The 22,192-nt window shown below is 38.4% G+C and overlaps 1 protein-coding gene across 1 annotated transcript; it reads left to right on the plus strand.

Moving 5' to 3' along the window:
- The first annotated feature begins 15,459 nt into the window (after positions 1–15,459).
- Positions 15,460–21,270, plus strand: nmur3 (neuromedin U receptor 3). The gene is made up of 3 exons (XM_086149983.1): positions 15,460–15,492; positions 16,912–17,852; positions 19,831–21,270. The coding sequence occupies exons 2-3, from the start codon at positions 16,952–16,954 to the stop codon at positions 20,244–20,246; spliced, it is 1,317 nt and encodes a 438-aa protein (XP_086006109.1). The 5' UTR covers positions 15,460–15,492; positions 16,912–16,951; the 3' UTR covers positions 20,247–21,270.
- Positions 21,271–22,192: the final 922 nt, after the last annotated feature.

The following is a 22,192-nucleotide window of genomic DNA, read 5'->3' on the forward strand; positions in this document are numbered from 1 at the left end:
AACTGATACAATATCAACAAAGTGTAAGTGTTTAGCACAATAGAGGATACATACACTCTATCATACAATTTTAGTGATAACTTAAATTAAGATATGAACCCCAGTCTTAATGTGAAACAGATCCACTGAATCTGGCCAATGGCCAATCAAAGGAGTCAATAATCCAGTTGCACTATATGACAAATAGTCAGTGGTGATCACACAGAATAATGCAAATGACGGGATGTTGTTAATGGGATCTGCGAGAATAGCTTTAATTTAGTTTTTAATTTATCCTTTATTGATCCCCATGGGAAAATTCATTCTCTGCAATCAACCCATCATGGATGAACCATGAGCAGTAGGCTACCGTCGACCAGCGCCTATTAGGGGTTCAACGCCTTCCCCAAAATACTTCGACACACTAGGAGGAGCCGGGAATCAAACCAGGATGTTTGGTTCCAAAGACAATTGCTCGACCTCCTGCGCCACGCTGCTCCTTTAGGTCCTTTACATCTGAGATACATTTGTTAAATCCTCTAAAACCAATGACTAATGATAGTAATTGACTGATTGAAAATGTTTCTCTAAAAATAAAATTTCGGGGTCCTTTTGCCAAAATTAAACAAATCAATTGGAAAAGTGAATGGATGTCTGTATGCCTACACATTCGTAAAATGGCAATGTGTCCAGGATTACCTTGCTCCAAATGTAGGCTGAGCTGTAATCTGCCGCAAAAGGTAGGTTTAGATGATCAATTGATAGATAATGAAAAGAGAAAATGATACCAGCGCTATTCTGAAAGTCTGTATTAGTCATCAGTCCAGTTGATCCGTCAAGGAGACTGAGCAGACAGGTGGGAGTGATGACTCTCAGACTGCATGGTTAATCATTAGATTGTCTCAGACTGGCTTCACCCAGTCAGCTGTTTTGAAATCCCGGCATCATGTCCTGCCACAGAAGCATTGGGGATGTTTGATAAAAATGTGCGGGGGGAACATTGTGAGATATCTGTAAGAGGTGTTAGGTAACGAATTACAGGGTGAACTGATTGTGTGACTGCGTCCAAGAACCGTTCTAGGTAAAAAATGGTTTTCACCACTCATTTCTATCATTGTATAATACAAAATCTGAACAAAATCTGAAAATAATGAAGTCTGATTTCAGTTTGTCTGCTGAGCTTCGGATTTTTATGCTTTTAAGATGTTACAATACAGTCTCTGAGTCATGGGAAAGAGCAATCATTTCAGCAGTTAGGATGAATTACAGGTATTTTAAACTGCAGGCAAGTAAATCATCAGCCTGGGCATGAATAGAAACCTTTAAGTATTTATCTGACCTCCCCTCACAGACACATCGAGTCAAGTGGGTCAGTAAACATTGTTTCTCATCCAACATGTCTTTCCTTGTACCTGAACCTGTGACCCTCAGGAGACAACACTTTCTTTTTATATCAGAATGAATCCTACCAACAACGTGAGGACCACAAAAATCAAACAAAGTGAAAGAAAATATAGCTATTTCAAATTTAAACATTTTATGTTGGGTTAGCTCATCCATCAAATAAAGACAAAGACAAGAGAATAACTATTTGCCTTACTTCAGGTTCAGTGTCCACCAAAACAGGGGGTAATTTTTCCAATTGTTTTCATCATGTTCCTTGCCTAGCGCTAACAAGGCTAATTTGTATTTAAAACTGTAAACCAAGGGACTGAGTACTGTAGTGCTGCCCATAAATGAAGCTGGAGCTATTTTGAAGACTATCAGCCAGAATGAAAGGAAAGATGTACAAGACAGTGGTGTGACCAATGATGCTGTATGGCCTAGAAACAGTTACAATGACAAAAAGACAGGAGGCAGAGCTGGAGGTCACGGAAATAAAGATGCTAAAGTTCTCTTTGGGAGTGACCAGGATGGATAGGATCAGGAATGAGTTTATCAGAGGAACAGCACATGTTAAATGTTTTGGAGCGAAGGTCAGAGAAGCCAAACTGAGATGGTTCGGTCATGCACAGAGGAGGGATAGTAAATATATTGGTAGACGGATGCTGAAATTGGAGCTGCCAGGCAGGAGGTCTGGAGAAAGACCAAAGAGAAGATTTATGGAGGTAGTGGGAGAGGATATGAAGGTAGTTGGTGTGAGAGAGGATGATGCAGAGAATAGGGTTAAATGGAGAAGGTTGATTTGCTGTGTTGACTCCTGAAGGGAAAAGCCGAAAGGAGAAGAAGATTGTGAAACCACCTCCACTTCATTATTGTGTTTATTTCTCTGCCCTCTTATTTCTAGATTTATTTTGGTCCATTCTGTGGCCGCAGAACTGAAAGGGGGGAAGCAGACTGGGTATTTGCACCCCCCGTGTGCTGTGGCGCACAGGAGGGTGGCTCCTGCTTGCTGTTGGTGTTTAGTGAATAACACTTGCCATTGTTATCTGGCTATATTTTGTGTGGAGTGAATCCTCATAACGATTACTTATTTATTGTTGGAGTGTAGGTGAAATACTATTTCCTCTGGGGTGTCACGGCCACAGCTGACCGGTCACACTTATTTTGCTTTCTTGTTAGATTGTCCGTCCTTGTCATCTCCATTGTTTTGGTCAGAAATCAACATATGAACTCACAATTTCACCTGAAGTATAACTTAATAAAACAGACTTATTTTTACACATACGCTTCCTTCCTTTCTTCATTCATTCTATTGAATAACTCAACCTGTGTTGTACTCCAAGTGGCCCTGAGGTGGGTTACAACTGTAAAAAATTTGAATAAGATTTAAAGCAGCATCAGTGCAATGAGAAAAGGCGCTGACATATGATGTTGGAAACACAATATTGACATTTCTGTTTGCATAAAATGCTTGCACTAATTATGTCAAGATAAGTTTGTGCTCGTCATGCGGTGATGGTATGATGTTAGAAATAAACAAAGAGTGTCATTGGTGAAACAGGATCTGCACAGATATTCAGATACTTAATAAAATGACCCTTATCCTACAGCGCAGTGGGAGCCAGAACATTGCCTCTAACCAAAGCCTGAGCAGTTGTGTTGGATAAATAATCTCAAGGTTCAGACAGTGTTTCGGGAGCTTTGTTTCTCCTTGACCATGTTTCAGTCGAGCTTTTTGGAAGTTTTTATTTATTTATCAGCTTATGTCTATGCATGGACTAATAGGAATCCAAAGACTTCTCATGTTTCAGTTACCACTTAAAGTAATATTTACGTTCAGTATACTGACTCATTGCCTTTTAGTATTTTGGTGATTTTATTTTTTTTCAGTCTACTGAGTAAAAGACAGCCCTACCTCATACGAAAAACAGCCTCCCATAGTTGCATAACTTACCCAGGAACTGATACAGGGAGCATCTGAGCAGAAAGATGATTTCATGCATACTGAGTCAGACATATACTCATTACAATCCAAATCTCAAAAGGTTTAAAATAGACAGATAGTTACAGAAATAAGTTCCTGAATGATTGGTTTGAAATTGAAAATGTGCTGAAAGTCAACAATGTTTGCTCACCTTTCTCATCGTCTCATACTCATTAATAAAAGTATTATTAGAAATGATGAACCATGGAGGCAGTTCTACAAAAAAAAAAAATTATTGATATTTGTCAATTCTCATATATTTTTCTGCAGCTTATTTGACACCATGTGGCTGTGGCAGTTGGCTGAATCAAGGTAAAATAGTTATAAAAAACTAAAAACCAAAAAACAAAATATTGATTTCATGATGGGAATTTGCTTTTCAGAAGTACCTGGTAGATATGTGAAGCTATATTGTTTTTTCCCAACAAAAATTATGGTCAGTGACAGAAATTATTTGGGACTTATGGGCATGTCCTGTCTTTGAAGGTTCTCAGTCATCCATGTCATGGTAAATTCTTGTCAAATCTTCTTTTCGTGGCAACTGGACGGGATTTTCTTCACCTATCATTCGAGGTGTTTCTTTAGTTGTTTTTTTTTGTCATAAGGTGGGCAGGAAGAACAATACTACTGCTTTAGAATGAACTGAAGCCCTTCTTTTTATTTTCACCGAGGAAAGACATTGGAAACTGCCAAACTATTTACTTTTGGATCTGTACAGAAAAAACATGAAGATGCTTCAACCATTACAAGACAATTTGTTAATCTGTCAGCTTTTACAAGATGGTGTTGGTGGGTTTTGTTCCCTTGGTCTCTACTATCAAATTGATTGTTAACCATATTCATACATAACTTTTAATAAGAAATAAAATATTTGTTTTAGTCAAATTCACTCCTTGGTGTCAAACCTGATGAAGGGCAAACCCATATGAGAAAGCTCAAATTGACCAAATATAGCTCTTTTGATGACCTCCGCTCTCCAGGACTCATGTGAATCTTATGTTTTACTGTCGTAATGTAGGGTAAGCTGTAAACTTGGCAAATCATGCCTGTCAAAATTGTTGGATTATCCTTCAGGTTATAAAGAGATTATGAACAGCTTTCACAGAATAGCCTCCCATCAGAATCACCAACTCTTCGGCTCCACACTTGCAAATTATAGATCGCAGGAATGCTTGAAATTTTGTGTCGAATACAGAGCAAATGTTTGCTTTATCTGGAAATGCTTCATCTAGTTATGATTTCATTAAATCTTATATGTTAAGTGATTATATGTTAAACTCTCTACATTGTAATTGAAAATGAAAACACAGTAAACTATACATGCTTATGTACTGTACTTGAAACAACCATCAATATTGTCAAAATTTGTCAATTTGAATCCTGTTTTATAAAAATGCTAGTAAGCATTTCATCGCTGATCATGAATCTTACTCTTGAGTATATCAGGAGAGAAACCATAAATTGCCACTTATATTGAAAGCCCATCCAGCCCCGTTAGTGCTTTATCTCAAGTGTCAGATTTATCCCTGGATGATTTAATCCTCACCAATAAATCAGAGAAGTTCATTAAACACGAAGCTAGATGTCATGCTGTATCTACAATGTTCCCATCTGATTTTCTTCCACTTACAATGCCTCAGAAACTCATTTATATTCATACCGTTTCATTTCCAGGATTGTGAAGTTCTGATCACTTTTGACAAATTCATGGAAAAACGTGAGTATATTTCATTCAGCAGACAAAATGTAAATGTTGGGGCAGTAGAAGCAACCTTTTCATAAATAAATTGTGCTATAATACCGCAGAATTAACCACACAATTGACCTCCCTTGAATATGTCTCCATTAAATTCTTCATTGAAAAGAGTTATATTTAAAGTTCTTGGCCTTGCAGCTAATTCATCTTAACTCTGTTTGCATGCAAACAGGCCTATCTACATAACATGTTCTCAGAATGCGTGTTCAGGTGAGGACTTGAATGCAGAACATGAAGTTAAGTAGATATTTCAGACAAACAGGTTTAAAAACATCAGCGAAGTACAGGACTGTCTCAGAAAATTAGCATATTGTGATAAAGTTCTTTATCTTCTGTAATGCAATTACAAAGACAAAAATGTCATATATTCTGGATTCATTACAAATCAACTGAAATTTTGCAAGCCTTTTATTATTTTAATATTGCTGATTATGGCTTATATCTTAAGAAAACTCAAAAATCCTATCTCAAAATATTAGAATATCATGAAAAAGTAATTTTTGTTTTTTCAATTGCATTACAGAAGATAAAGAACTTTATCACAATATTCTAATTTTCTGAGACAGTCCTGTCCTGTCAATTACACCAAATGAAGAGAACTATAAGAGAACAATAACATAGTTTCTCTACAAATAAAAACAATTAATTAATTCATTCATTCATTGATTTTCCACTGCTTATCCTCCAGTTAGGGTAGTGAGGGATGCTAGAGCCTGTCCTAGATGCCATTGGACGGAAGGCGGACCACCTGGACCACTTATAGAGACAAGTCAACCATAGACTCTGTTATTCAAACAATGGGGCAATTTTACCAATTGTTTCCAATTAACCTTGTGCATGTTTTTGGACAGTGGGAGACTAAAACAAGATATTGAAAAGATATGAAAATAAACACAAAGAAATAGCTACAATGGACAGCTAGAGAAGACACATGGGGTAAGTTATAACTGACAAAGGCAAAAGACACACTTTCCATAGTAAGTGAAACCCTTGGTTACCCTTGGACCACGGGTGTTTTGGGTTACAAAATAAAGAACTGAAATATCTTACAGTGAAAAGGACACCATTACAGCAGGACAGGAAAGGCTTTATTTCTTACTCACTTACGGGTCTGTCAGGTTCAACGGTTGCCCTCTCACTTGTGCGCCAGCAAAACATGCCCCCACAAAACAAGGGTAGGCAGAACTAATCATCACACCATACTTTCTCCTCAACGCACCTCTTTAGGCAGCTGTCGACAACAACAAACCAAATTCCAAGAGCACCAACTTACAACCCACAATAAAAAAAACACATAATCTACATGTTATGTGGCTTTCTGGTTGTTTATCTGAAATTCAGCAGACAAACACACACAAGTACCCACAAAAACAAACAAAGAAAAAAAGGAAGCCAAGCCAGCCTTTTTTTGTGGCTACAGTAAACTTATATTCACAGAAATTCAACCACCTGACTAAAGTCTGAGTCCTCTGAAGTCCATTTTTATAGGATTTGTCTTTTCAGTGACATAAGTCTCGCACAAGTGCTGATGCTTCACTTTACATTCAGCTGAAATTACAATGTGCTTCTCCTCCGGGAAATGCTGACAAATCTTCTATTCCAGATCACCTAAGTTCACAAATAAAAAGTCAGATATCTCTCAAGAAAGACTTATGGGGAGAGTCACGATTTAAGGGGCAGAGGTTAAACATTTAAAAAACAAATATTTAGAAACATTTATTTTTTTGATTCTGATTGTCATCAAAACACTTCACATTTTACATAATGCTTTTCCTAAGAAAATTTTGAAATAAAAGATTAAAAGAATAAAAGAACCTCCAAGCCGTGGACGCCCGTTCTTGGGGTGACTGCTACATTGCATATATAGCATGTTTTGTGGCAAAGTGACGGCTGATATGTATTCTTAAAAAAAAAGTTTCTTGGCATAGCAGGCATACAGATGTAGATCGGACTTGAGTGAAAACACATTTTGTTCTCCACTCCTTATTGAACACTCGGCACTCAATGTCCACTTTTCTTTTCCTCGATCCGCTCATTTACAGAAGGGTTCAAGGCCAAAGCGAAAAAGTGACGTCAAGAGTAATACGCCGCACAGCAACAAAGGTCAGTGTGTATGAGGAGTGCACCATCTATTGGGGAACACAAGTATTTCAGGGAGAAGATTAAAAAAATTAGGTTTAATTTTAATAACATTTCAAGTTCGGATCAAATATCCCAATGGGCCATATATGGCCGACGGGCTGTAGATATCCCCTGCCTGATCAAATCCTATCCTCTGCATCTATTTCTCTTGAGCCAATTAACTTCACGTCTTCTTTCACTCCACTCCTTAGTCTCCTATTTGGTCTTCCTCTTGGCCTCCCTGTTTATAACAATAAGACTCTATTGGGTGTCCCTGTCACTTGGTGAATAATCAAGTGTCCTGTGCTGCCAAGCTCAAAAAACCAAAAGCCATAAAATGACATTTTACATTGGTTTGGCTTAAAAGATCACACTGAGCCTGTTAGAGCTTTTGAATTACTGTTAAAGACAAACTGTGTACACAATATCATCAATGACAGAAGAAAAACGCTTCATAAACTTTGGATAGTCTTTTGAGAAATAACCACCTCAATTTAAAGGCAAGCATTTAGATTTATGTCCGTATATTTCAAACCTCTCAAAGGATAACTGAAAAAAAACCCTCTGAATGCTATGAGAAAGAGAAGAGGTACTCTACTATTATAAACAAGAGTAAATCTGAAGGTAACATGCATTTCACATATGTTGCTGCACTCTCAGGAAAAATGTTTTTGACTCTGTATTGTGGGTTCATCATGCAGAATTTTGGAAGAAATGTCTTTGAAAGTGATCCTTATCTATTGAAGCACAGTAAATTGAATCATACATCCAAAAATGTCCCCAGTGAATTTATATGGGTTGAGCAATGGGTGTCAAGGGCTCATGCAGTATTTTCTCAGAAGTAATGTGAAAATTTGTAAGCACAATATTCAAAATTAAGACATATGAGTCATTATTCAGCAATAGAGGCCATTAAAAGAGGCTTGGACTAAAATTTCTGAAATATAAAAGTAAGACTTTTTTGTCTTAATTTTTCCTAGCTTCATTGTTGCTATAGTCATTTCTGCTAAAGCATAGATTTTTTTTGCGTTGTGGTTCAACTGGCTGCTCATTCACTACTTATTTGCCCATCGGGAGATCTTCATTTCAGAGGTGGCAGTTAAGGAGACTGGACTGATATTTTCATCTTTCTGAAAGAGAAATAAAACGAGATGTAGCGCTTATAGACTTGGACCAGTAAAAAAAAAAAAAATTGCACTAAACAGCTACCTAGGCTCTGTAGAGAGGTATGGCTCGTGTATCTCACCAAAGCAATAAATAATTAGAATAGAAATCGGTAAAAATGAGTTGAGCAGTTGACAGATTTATTGACTACCGGTAAATGACTCAGGGAAAACAAAGAAAAAGAAGTGACAAAAGTAATTCAGTCCTTAGTCCAAAAAATAAATTCCAAAAATGTGTGTGTTATCCAATGACTGAGTTGTTTGCGTGGCCAGTGAACGGCGGCGTTAGGGTCGGAAAACCGTAGCCGGTGGTGCGTGATGACTACAATTGTCTTGCTGCTGTCCCTTGGGAGAAAATTGGGAGCAACATGTATTGATTTGACGAGTACCCACCAAACCATAGCTACAAAGAGCGACGGAGAGGACAGCCATTCTATAGGAACGTGAGGACTGAACTCCCACCGCAGTTCTCCGGGGAGGAAAAACAAAGTTTCCCCTGCTGCGCCAGGCAATACAAATAAGCAGTGAAGGCTCTAGTTGGAGGCATTGGGGATAACTAAAACCATGAGTTGGCTAGGATTCTACTAACGTGCCTGACAAAAGCAGCTTTTCTTCTATGGGATAGCTTGCCAGCAGTCATCCAGAGGGATTGTGACCAGGTAAAGGAGAAATTGCTAAAGGCTTTTGGACAAAAACATTTCCTGGAGAGCCTAGAAGTGCCGATCACAATGGGTCAGGGACTATATCAGTGGCGGTTGATGCCCGTGGGCCTCACTAATGCACCTGTTACATTCCAGCCCATGATGGAACCGGTGCTCAGGGGGCTTCTGTGGCAGGTGCGTATGTATGTGTATGTGTATCTTGATGATGTTCTGACATATAGCCCCACCTGTGAGGACCATCTTTACAATCTTAGAAAAGTTCTCTCCAGGATTCAGGTGGCTGGTCTGGCATGTCACCATGCCAGACTTTAGCATTCCAAATACTTATGGCATGTAGAGACACTTCTCTCTCTTTTTTTGTATGAGCACTTAAGTCTCTACCTGATACCACTCAACAGTTGCCGTTGAAGACATTGGCAAGATTATAACTCAATGAATTCCCTTCTGGCTAACTTTGGGGTTAGCACTGATGACTATGTTTGCTAGCATTATACACAACATCGACACGATAAAATAACACTTGGTTTTGACAACTTACTTTACACACACTTTTCAACAAGTCAATCGCTCAACAACCAATCCGTGCTATTTCTATTTCTCAGAGTATTTCATGTACCTGTGATGCAATGTGGGACAGAAGTCTTTTCTTAACTGCGTATCCAGCTAAAGTGCCAACTTCATCTAGTCATGACTCCTCTTAATAAAAGCTTAAATTTCCAAACCAGGCCTGGTTGCGATAGTGGCACCTAGTGTTAGCTACTATCATTCAATCATTTGTGAATAGTGTTATTACCAATGGCGTGCCAACTGAACTGTGCAGGAATGTTTACTGAATAAAAAATATACCATGTATTATCAATATGTATTATCAATAGATTTACTTTTTTCATGTAGCATGGTGCTACTCTCAATGTTCTCTTTTGCACCACCCTAATACCTCCATCCCTATGTTGCACTACCTCACTACCACATGCCTGCTGAGGTACAGGGTGAGCTGGCCTGAAACCAGTTCCACCAGGCCCTAACTCCCAGGGAGCTACACATACAGACACAATTAGTGCATCCCCGGACTCGACGCCTGGGTGTGACCAGGTCTCAGTTCATTGAAGAAGGCCTTGACTGAGTCGTCCATCCTCGTTCCCCTGGACCCTAATCTACCATTCATCCTGGATACAGATGCCAGCGACTATGGGATGGGGGCGGTGTTGAGCCAGGTGGGGCCACAGGGAGAGAAAGCGGTGGCTTACTTCAGCAGAGCTTTCAACAAGATGGAAAGGCAAATTATTGTGTGACCCACAGAGAACTCCTTGCCATTGTAAGAGAGATAAGCCGCTTCAGATACTATCTGCGGGCCTGCCCTTCACTGTCCGACCTGATTACTCTTACCTTCAGTGGTTAATGTCCTTCAAAGAGTCAGAGGGACAGATTGCACGCTGGCTGGAAGAACTGGCACCGTATGTCTTCCAAGTAGAGCACCGGGCTGGATATCGACATGCCGATGCTGATGCCTTGTTCTGGCGCCCCTGTGCCGCCAATGGCTGTCAGTCAATGACGTGCAGTGAGTGGAGGCAGGTGAGGCCGGGCCTCACCTGGCATCATGGAAAGAAAAAAATGTAAAATGAAAATATAAATTGAATGGTTCTATTTATTAGGTGATTTGTATTATAGAGTTATTTTCCATCTAACTTCACCATTTTTAGCCATTTTTTTTCAGAATCACTGAAAATAAAAACATTCAGTATTTAAATATGAAGTAGAGATGTGCAGTGACATGCAGTTAGCGGAGCCCACTATGGATTGCGCAATGATTCTGCCAACTGCGCTGCCAAGCTATGTGCCTGAGACCGTATTGCTGTCTCTGTGGATGTTGCTATTACAATTTTCAAGCACTTTTTTTCAAGCATTTCAAGCACTAAAATATGAACTAAATTTCCATACTTTAGCTGATGTGTATAAATTTTTTTCGTCAACAACTGTAACGTGTTTCTCGTGCCCAGCAATCGTAAAGCGGCAGCGATGACACACTAAGTGAGGCACGCAGTGACGGGGCCTCATGGTAGGGGGCACTGACGATCCCAGGGATCCTTTTTACTACTCGCCTGAAGAATAATAGAATTTGCAATAGCAAGCTACTGTAAACAGTTAGCAAGTCAAGTGCAGCCATCCAGTTATTTTTTCCTCTTGCTTGGCTTTATTTCCAAAATGGAGGAATACATAGCTAAATTGAATGAATTTTCTAAACTGGACTTTCAGTCGGAGCAGGAGATAATAAGTAAAGGAAGACCAACGCCGGTGCTAACAAATTTGCTTCTGACTACGAGCTGGAAGACTCTGTCTTTTCAAACGGAGTGGTACACACGAAAAGGCTGGCTGTGTGGATGTCCAGTAAGAAAACGCCTTTTCTGCTTTTCCTGCATCCTTTTCTCAACTTCTGACAATATCTGGAGTCAAATGGAATATTCTGACCTGAAGAATCTGCAAAAACGCCAAATCAAAAATGAGTGGTCGGCCACTCACATTCAAAGTCAAATAGCGCTAAAAACATTCGGGATGTCCAGGATAGATTTGGCTTTGAATGAACAGCAAAGACTCAACATCAGCATCCACAATGCTAAGGTAAAGGAAAACTGCTCAGCGGTGCATGGACTTAATTTATAAGTAAAGGTAAGAGATTATAACGTTTTTTTTTTAAAATGTGGTTTTTCCTATGCTTCAGTTTGTATATGTAAAGAAATCTGATATGATATTTTAAACAAAACATGTAAACTTCTGCCAATAAAATAATGAATAAGCTACTCTGTGGGGTTCATATGTTTGTCAATCTGACCAATGACGTCAGTGCCTCACCAGCCATGAGCCTCACCGCACGTCACTGCTGTCGGTAGTGCAACAAGAAGGACGCTTATGAGAAAGAGCTCCTTGCAGGAGGGCGAGGCCCTGTAGTACTATTTACGGAAGTTCCGGGTTCTGTGTTTTTCTATTAGCTGTGAAGGTGTATAGGGGGTTGTGAGGGGGCGTGGTGGAAGGAGGGAGAGCGAGATGGAAGATCAGATAAGCCACTGTTGTTTAATTGTGCTAATAAAGATAAGGTTTATTAACCGCCAAAGCACCATCATTAAGCACATCCATGCGGACATTATAATATTGCATATCCTATAATTAGTCATTTGTACTGGCATCCTTTATGTGTGCTCTCTTAGGTCTACAAGACTGCAGTGACAATTTAATTTCCTGATGCATGATCAATAAAGTCTATCTCATCTTGTTTATTTTCACAAAATACATTTACCTTCCCCAGTTTCCCTTTGTTTTATTATATCTATATCTATATCTATATCTATATCTATATCTATATCTATATCTATATCTATATCTATATCTATATCTATATCTATATCTATATCTATATCTATATCTATCAGTGATGTGCAGTGAGGTTCATGGCTGATGAGGCACTTAATTCTGCAGCCGAGGACTCGCAAGAAGAATCCCTAGAATCACGTGCGCCCCTCAACTGGAGAAACTGCAGCACAAGAAACTAGTAACACATACAATTGTTGACAAAAAAACACACACATTAGCAATGTGGTTCAGATAACAAAAGTTTTTTTCATTTTAGTGACATACAGAGAGAGAGCAGTATGGTCTTACTGCAGAGCATGCCAACAGTCAGCTGTCATTGCGCAATCTACGTCGAGGCTCAACAGTCTGCGGGCTCACTACACGTCTCTTATCAGTATTTGAACAGTAATTGTGAAAATCCAGCGATTTTGAATAAAAGACAACCTTTAAACTGGTGAAGCTAAATGAAAAATACCTTTATAGTGCAGATCACTGCTAAATATAACTATTTTTATTTATTTTTTTTCATTTAACATTTTTTCCTTTCAAGATTGGCAAGTGAGGCACAGCCTCTCCTGCCTCCCAAGACTGCACGTCACTGATATCTATATCTATCACTGTCAGCCTGGTACCCTGTAGGTTGTCGTTACCAAAGGCAGTTGTTGTTTACCCATGCCTTGACTAATCCGATATGAAATTGGTAGGTTTGATTCAAACCTACCAATTTCACACCATACCATTTCATACCAAACGTACAAAAAACATACGGTTTTGGCACGTTTTAGGCCGAATGCCCTCCCTGAGGCAAACCGGGATTGGGACCGGCTCAAAGAGACACTGGCTTATGCCCTCCTCAGGCACCATTAGTCTGCTTCATATCAACATCTTTCACAATAAAGGCTTGAGAATAAGAAAACTTTGCAATCAAAACAGATGACACACAGTGTGAAAATGCAGAGGAAAGTGAATCTTTTTAATATTACCTTAAGATTGCCTTTAAACCAGCTCTTCCAACATTAGTGCAGCATTAAGGAGATAATGAATAATTACTAGATAGTGCTTCTGTGTTCCCAGACTTGAGTGAGAGAGTACACGTGAGGGCTTAAAAGACTCAACTATCAGACATTGTCCTATTATTGGAGAAGTCCAATTAAACAAGTTTTCAGTGACGTTCATGATGGCTAATTGTCGATTTCTGTGCAGGAAGTAGCCAGGCACCTTTTCATTCTATACCAAGAAGACCAAATTGAGTTTTAGATTGATTTGGGTGCATGTTATGAAGACCTTAAATTAATTCCTTACAGAGCAAATCGCTGGGTATTTGCAATTCAGCTGTCATTTAAGGTTTTTTTCCAGTACAATGTTGTTTATTCTGCATTAATGTGAAGAGCTATAAACCAAGTTGTAGCCTTGTTCTCCCCATACCCCAGACAGTATGAGGACTTAACTGTGTATCATAACAACTCTGTCCCTTTGGCATGAATGGACTAGGTAGGATTGGCTTCAATAAAACCATGACACTTTAAGGAGGGCATTAATTGCACATAACATATGATAAAGTAGCTATTATTTCTCAGAAAAATACAATTTTGTGTGAAAGTGTACATACTGAAAATAACTGTCAGCGTTATAAGATACTGGTAACAATTTGTTTGTGGTTTTAGATTTTCTCTGTAACTATTCACAGCATTTCAACCAGACTGAGGGCCTGTTGAGGGCAAAGTTCAAGTGCCCACAGCGCCAACACTGATTTTCCTATTTTTAAGAGAAAAAGAACACTGCAGTTACTCTTTTTCTGGTTGTTCTTACTCCATTTGGAGCTCAAGCATGCAGAACATTTAAACCATAAGTTGGAGGGACAACATTCCTTCCCGGGATTTTCTGGTCCAAATCCATTTCATATTTATATTTAATATATTTATTTATATTTTCTATATTTAATTTAATTTAATTTAATTTAATGTAATTTAATTTAATTTAATTTAATTTAATTTAATTTAATTTAATTTAATTCCCTGTTTCTTTTGATTGTGTTTGTCAAATGTTAAGTTAACATATTTTGTACCCCTCTGCTGTGACAGGCCCTCTATGGTGGCACAAATACCATATGAAATATACAAAATCTTGTTCAGTTATTCCAATGGTGTGACAACTTAAATCATGACATATATTTTTTTGTTTAATTAATTGCTATCTTTAAAATAATCACACCTTTATAATTAAATACGTCCTACTTTGACTGTTAGATCTTGAAAAACTGCAATATCTATAAACGTCGAAATGTGTGTTGAGGTACTATGAAGTATCATGCTGCAAAGACATCATAGCATGCAGACTTGTGAAAACATGTTTATGCAGACCTTACCATGTTATTTTCCGTCTGAACAATATGCTTTCAATACACATGGACAAGAAATGCACCTATGTTGACATTGCCTCAGGTTTTAAGAAAAAAACATGCATTTGAACCATGTTTTCCCTGCAGTGCAATCATATGTGACCTTCATTGAAGTGTAAAGATTGGTTGTTTGAATTCATGGTTAAATGAAGGCTGTCTTGACAAAACATTAACTTCGCATTCCTATTAATGCTCAGGAAACCATCCTTTTTCCTTTTTTTTCTCAATGCTGCAAGCGATCCCTTAAATTATATTTGACATTATCAATCTAAGTCTTAAAATAATGTAAAACAATGTGTTCTATGTGTGTTTCAATGTATGTGTGTTATGCATACAGACTATCCCCATTTGCAATTTGATCCGTAAAGGCTAAACAAATTTGACAAATGCATGATTTCCTTCAGCCCCCCCTCCCTCCCTCCTTTTCTCCTGCATCTCACCAGTATCCTCTCCATGAGGAAGGGGCTGCAGCCTTGTTACCATCATCCCTCCTGTCTGCCTTCTTCGTCTTCTCCTCCTTCTCCTTCTTCTGGTCACACTCCTGCCCTGTAGCAGCAAGAGACACGCTGGCCACCTTTCCCCTGACATTGTTTTTACCTCTGTTAATTTTTTTATATCTGCAATGTTTGTTTCATCATTTTCAAATATGATCACTCAAAGAGTGTATTTCAAGATAAGGCATGATCAGCAGCAGCAGCATCAAGGTGAGTGTCTTTTGAAAGTTATTTATAATTCCTAGCACATTTTTGTATATACTGTTTGTTTTATACATGCTGTAAAATTCAAGCTTTCATGGATATCAAACCAAATGACAATGTAATAATCGAATTGACAGAAAAGAAAATGTAGCATTGCCAGAAAACAATTTAATCACAGACCAATTTGATCTAATGTAGAACTTTTGAGATTTTAATTTGAATAACATTCTCCCAATATAGAAGCAAGCTTTACATTTGCCTTTTATCCTTAACACAGGATAAAAATGAACACAGGAGATGCAACATTATTAACCTTGTGATAGAAGTCATTTAGACATATTGGAGCAGTGCGTGTAATTTCAATTATCCAGAACACTCACCAGTTGATGAGAATAATTTCAACCACATTACTGTTGGACTAAAAGCAATATTCCTCAGGTCAGAGGGAGGAATATTACATTTCAGATACGCTAATTTGTGTTTCCCCCACAAAAAAGTCGTATCATCAACGACAAAACACGAGTCCCAAGAGGGCACTATTTATTTTTCCACGAATGTGAAACAGACTGCAGCCACTCTTCATATGCAGAGTTAAAATGAACAGCACTCGGAGGAATAATCTGCACTCTGAAATCAACCTGTGTGTAATATTCATGAACCTTGCATGCTGAAAAAGTATGTTGAGTGTGTTTTCATTATTCAGAATCAGACTGAACGTAGAGTATTTCAATTTCCAGAACACACCCTGCGTATATTATCTGCATCAGGATGCCAAGTTCATTCTACCTCTGTGACACAATCTTGACAATTAAACAAAATTGAAACCAAATATGTTACTGTATTTGAGCTTCTCCAAAACATTTAATAATACATTTGTTGCGAATGTAGTTGATTTTTTTTTAAACTTTTTTACACTCACATGATAACAAATGGAATATCTCTGTGTTTTAACAAATCTATGTAAGACTTGATTTTTGTAAGATACCATCAGGTATCTGAAATTACAGATGGCATTTCACCCCCCCCCTTTGCAAAAACAAACAAAAATAAATGTTTTTGTCCAAATTTATCTTGACACGTTATCTTGAAATATCTATGAGAAAACCCCCTCCAGCAAAGTCATTCTAAACAATTGAAGAATAAAAAAAATCTGCAAAGCAGTCCCTCCTGTTTCAAGTAAATTGCTGGAGTCTCAATCGTTAAAATTGACTAAATATTTTTTACGTGACCACAGAATCAGGAGGAGGTGTTTTCTAAATCGAGTGCCCCAATCCAGTCCTGTTGGAAAACATGCTTACAAAAGTGCTAATGATATGGAATTCATATCTATTCTCCCTAAATTGTGTTTTTAAAAAGTCTGAAAGCACATTACTTTCATTTTTTTGTTTGTTTTGTCATACTATGTTTCCTTTTTTTTCTTGCCAGACTCCACATACTGAACAAACAGAAACTGGCACAGAAGGCGATGTCATTGTCCCCGTCTCCATCCCTCCAATTTCCTCCAATTTTCCTTACCAAAATGGAACTCAATTTTCAGAACTCGGCTTCAAATATGTCAAAAGTGTTTCATAATACCAGCATGCCAATAAATGTCACTGGAAATAACACCAACAACCTCTTGGCTGACATAAACCTTCTTGAAATCCTGGGTCCCAAGCGGTCTCCCTTCTTCCTCCCCGTGACCAGTGCATACCTTGTTATTTTTTTAACTGGCCTGTTCGGCAACCTGCTCACATGTGCGGTCATAGCGAAACACAAGAAGATGCGCAACCCCACCAATCTCTACCTGGTGAGTTTGTCTGTCTCGGACCTCCTTGTACTTTTGTTTGGAATGCCACTGGAGATTTATGACTTGTGGGAGAATTACCCGTTCCCCTTTGGTGAAGGAGGCTGCTACTTCAAAACCTTCCTCTTTGAGACTGTTTGCTTTGCTTCAATCCTCAATGTCACAGCTCTCAGTGTGGAGAGGTACATCGCTGTGGTGCATCCGCTCAAAACACGTTACATCTCGACCAAACACCACGCCAAGCGCATCATTGCCATCGTGTGGATCGTATCTATGATCTGCGCTATCCCTAACACTTTGCTCCATGGTATCTTCTACCTGCCCGACAGACTAGAGGAATCTGCCATTTGCACTGTGCTGAAGCCTCTGTGGATCTATAATGTGGTGGTGCACGTTACCACTGTTTGCTTCTATTTCATGCCCATGATGGTGATTAGTGTGCTGTACCTATTGATGGGTCTTCATTTGGGCAAAGAAAGACGGCATTGCAACGACACGGCGGGTAAAAACTGCAGCAGCAGCACTCGACTGAAGAGCAGTGCTGAGAAGGGCCGCAGGAGACAGGTCATCAAGATGCTCTGTGAGTTGTTATCTTTCACCGACAAACTAAGACGACAACAGACTACTGACACACATCCCATATACAGCGTGAGATTAATGCCAAAGACCAAATTTAAGAACAAAAATTTAAACCGGTACCTTATTTATGTGGATGTTTTTTCTCAGGGCTTAATGAGATTTGATGTACTTTTTTAAGGGGACGCATGGCATCGATGTTTGAAAGATTTGTTTTTCCAACATTTCCCGATGATCCAACATCGCATTTTTTTTCAGCACTCAGAGATTCATCGGCCTGAGCGAGCAGGGATCAAACTGAATAAAAACAAATCTCATTAGAACATGCTAAGAGGGGAGTAACAATGTAGTCTAACAAACACCTGATGGGCTTATTTTCTTTTAAGCTCTATACAATTTTGAAAGTTTCTTCTTTTTTTATGTAACAAAATACACAGGAAATGACATCTGATAAACCCTGAATCTACAATAACGCACTTTTAATTGGAATAAAGTTTATTGAACGATGTTAATTAAAACCAACAGCCCTTTGAAACAAAGGTGAAAATTAATCACTGGGTGCTAGGATGTTAAAATATATGCAGGTGGCAAAGGAGAAGAGCTGCTTAAGGCATTCAATCATATTTTCCACCCCTTCTGTTTAAGCTTTCAAAAATGAAAGTGCTTGTTCATGTCTCAAAGGGATGACAGTTGAAATTCCAACAAATCTCAGTTTTTAACAGACTGGAGACAGATAAAGCACCCTATTTTGGTTTAGGCTTGCCTGGTTTTCATAGTTTTCACAGACAAAACATTTTTTTTTTTTTCCCATTGCAGTAATGCCTTTAGAAAGGAAAAGGGGAGGAAGTGAAGGTTAATCAATACGTTGAAGAGCGAGAGAGATTGAGAGAGAGGGAAAGAGAGAGAGGGAGAGTCAACTGATTCATTATCTATTTTCCAACAATGCATTTGAGGCTGTTGACATTTAGGCGGTTAAAATTTAGCCTTTCTACTCAAAGTGGTTACAAATGAAGTGGGAGCGTGCTCATCATTGTCTTGCTTGATATCGCTTGTGCAAAAGACACAACCATCATACCATCACAATATTGGATATTGGATAAAGATGCAGCCTTTGAAATGCTTTGATAACAACCTACTATTGTGTGTTGAAAGTATTTGCCCCTTTTAGCTGTCCCCTTTTTCACTTTTTCTATTATCATGGCCTATCATGCCTATTTCTTTACATGCAAACCCCGCATTCCCTTACATTGATCCAAAGAAATCCTACAACATCTGATAATGTTACAATTTACCATAAAGATTTATGTAACAGCTCATCCAGTTGTCATGAGAACCTATTTTTATAAAGCGGTCGTTGACTGAAAATGGTGAAATCCAATGACGTTAACAGTAAAGATCACACATACGATGAGGAGAGAGATGTCTGAGTTTATGTTGGTGGTCAATTGAAGTCAGTTGGTGGAAAGTCATTTCTCCTATGGCTATAACCAATTCCAATTTAGCAACCTAAAACTCAACGATTGCAGTAGTTGGTTTGTGAACAAAATTTCGGGGAGTAAAATACTCGGTTGTCATCCCGGGATTTTGACATGAAATATTATTCTCTATCTCCATTTCTGTTATTGCTGCATGAGGCGCCCATTTGCAGCTGTTCAGTTTGCATCAGATTATGTCGTTACACATTTACAGACTCAGCAATCACCCCTGAAAGCAAGTTTTTTTGCAAGGAAAAAATATTTTTCAGGGACAAACTCAATCATCACCAGAATCATAGTAGACTTACATTTTCCCCAACGGGGTTGATTGGATTTGAGGAGGGATATACTGCTGCAAGATATGACAAGATTTTGCAGTGAGTTGAACAATCATGTAGTTTACCGGTTCTAGAAAGTAGGGCTGACAATGTAGAAGTGCCTGGATGTAATTACTTAAAACCCTTTAAAATCAACTTTTTTTTCTCTCTCTGATGTTTAATCCCAAAGCAATCGTGGTGGCAGTGTTTGGTGTCTGCTGGATGCCCTTTCACATTGAGCGTCTCCTGTGGAGTTCCATCAGCCACTGGACCGACATGATGCACGACATCTATCAGTACGTCCATATCCTGTCAGGCGTCCTCTTCTACCTCAGCTCTGCGGTCAATCCCATAATCTACAGCCTGCTCTCCACGCGGTTTCGGGAATGTTTTCGAGAACTTGTGTGCTCACAGACAGAGGACAACAGCTCGGTCAGAGACTCCCCTCCTGTCCATAAGATTTTGCTAGATTCCTCCATGTCAAGCTCAAGAGCACAGGCTGACGTCAAGAACTCCAGCGGTTTCATCCCGTTGTTGTCTCCTAATATGATTTGCCGTACAGAAACAGCAATGCTTACATGTGCGTGCAGAGAGACAGTGTTCTAAGATTTATTAACAGCAAAAATTATTGAGTCAATGTAGGTCATCAGTGGTGAATAATGTATTGTTAATATGAATGCAGTAATAATACAGTAACAATCAAAGATGAAATTTGACTGCACACTGCTAGAACGGCCTCTCATAATTCTTTTTTGTGAAATCCTCATTTAATGTATAATGGTGTCGGTTAGTTCATTTTTTTTTTCTTTCCTCCGAAAACTCGCGGCATCACTCAACTTTGTAGGCCTGGAGCAAAAGGCTTCATCAAGATTCATGATAAGCTGATGTCAGCATTGCAAAAAAAAAAAAAGGTTGGCAACCATATGAAACCTAGGGCAGCTTCTGAACATCTTAATTTGAAATATCTGACACCGTAATGTTTTTTTTTTTTTTAAATGTATGTGATAGAAAAGAAGCAGAGGCCTTGAAGACCGCCCTTTAATTGCTGTGAAATGTGTCATCCGTTGACAACAAAAGGACAGCCAGGAATGACTGTGCTGTTCAATAAGGGGTCTCCTGCTGTTCCCTGACAACACAGTGAGACCATAGCAGATACTGTATGTCAAGCAATGACCATACACATATACAGTGTAATGAAAATGTGTTCACTTTGATACCACTCCTAATCTGGTGATATCTGACCTGGTTCCAAACCAGAAAGGAAATAAAAGAAAAAAAAAACAATATTTGATTTTAATTAAAATTTAGTGTTTAGTTGTGAGTAGAATAGACCTATGGATTAATTCATTGAACTTTAGTAATGCAGAGAACTTAACTCTATTCCAGATGGTAATCTTGAAGGATGAGTTGGTGCCTTTTTTCGCAATGACTACACTTGGGATTAATGACTGATTCTAGATAAGAAATCTAAGTCTGATATCGAGCAGAAGTTTATCTTTCTTGAAATTATTACAGTTCAGTTCACGGGAACTTCCTTTACGCAGTCTTGTTGCTTTTTAGGACAAGTGAAAGGCCTATGTTGTACAAGAAACTGCACATAACACACAACTTTTTCTGAGTCAACTGAATATGGTTGATTTTTTTTTTACGCTTTGGAACAATTAAATAAATACCAATTCCAAATTATTCTAAAATACATATATGTCTCCATGATCTTCACAATTTCAAAATTTGGCAACAGGGATTGAAATTGATGTTGATAGCATAGTAAGTAGAAGTATAGGGAAAATTCTGACATGAGGCCCCCTGGAAATGATAGCAATGTCAGCAAGAAGTGCTAAAAATGAACTTGAAATGGTGAAACCAGAGAAAATTTTAGCACTGGTTTGCAGTCTAAGTTTTGACATCAAATGTTTACACATTATCCCACAATTTTGTCATATGAAATACTTGATGTATTCCCTTTTGAACAATTTCACCTTGACAATCAATTCATATTGGTATATCTCTTGAAATCTGACCAAAGCAAATAATGATGTGCCAGCTTGACAGTAATTAATATTAACCTTTGTCCTTAAAATTGTAGCAAAGAGGCAAACTTCAAACACAGAGAAGGAAGATACAAAATAAATGCGCAAATAAAGTTGGATTAAACTTCTTTACTCTGAATGACAAATAGTGCCTGCATATCCCACCTGCTGTCTTATACCTTGCTTGCAGGGCAAAGCCAGTGGGATTAATTCCAAACACAAAGCTTGTTTGTTTTTTATTGTTTTGCACATGTGTGATTTGCTGGTAAGTAAAAAAAAGGACATGTATTTCTCAGTGACATTTGCACAAAAGAATGTAATGTTTCATGAGAGCTTTTTCTAATCTTGTCTCTTCTTACACTGCCAGTCATCAAGCAAATCCATGATTTGATTTGTTCACTGCCGCTGCAAAGCTGATGAGGGTGTTTTGCAATTCTTATTTTAAAAGCAAAAGAATGTTTATGCTGTCCTAATGTAGCCTTTATTTTTCAACTAATGTAATTGCTTTGCAAGGTTTGATGT

This window comes from Fistularia commersonii, chromosome 7, assembly GCF_037954325.1.
Source record: "Fistularia commersonii isolate RoL2024-O1a breed Wild chromosome 7, RoL_Fcom_v1.0, whole genome shotgun sequence".
Taxonomy (NCBI): Eukaryota; Metazoa; Chordata; class Actinopteri; order Syngnathiformes; family Fistulariidae; genus Fistularia; species Fistularia commersonii.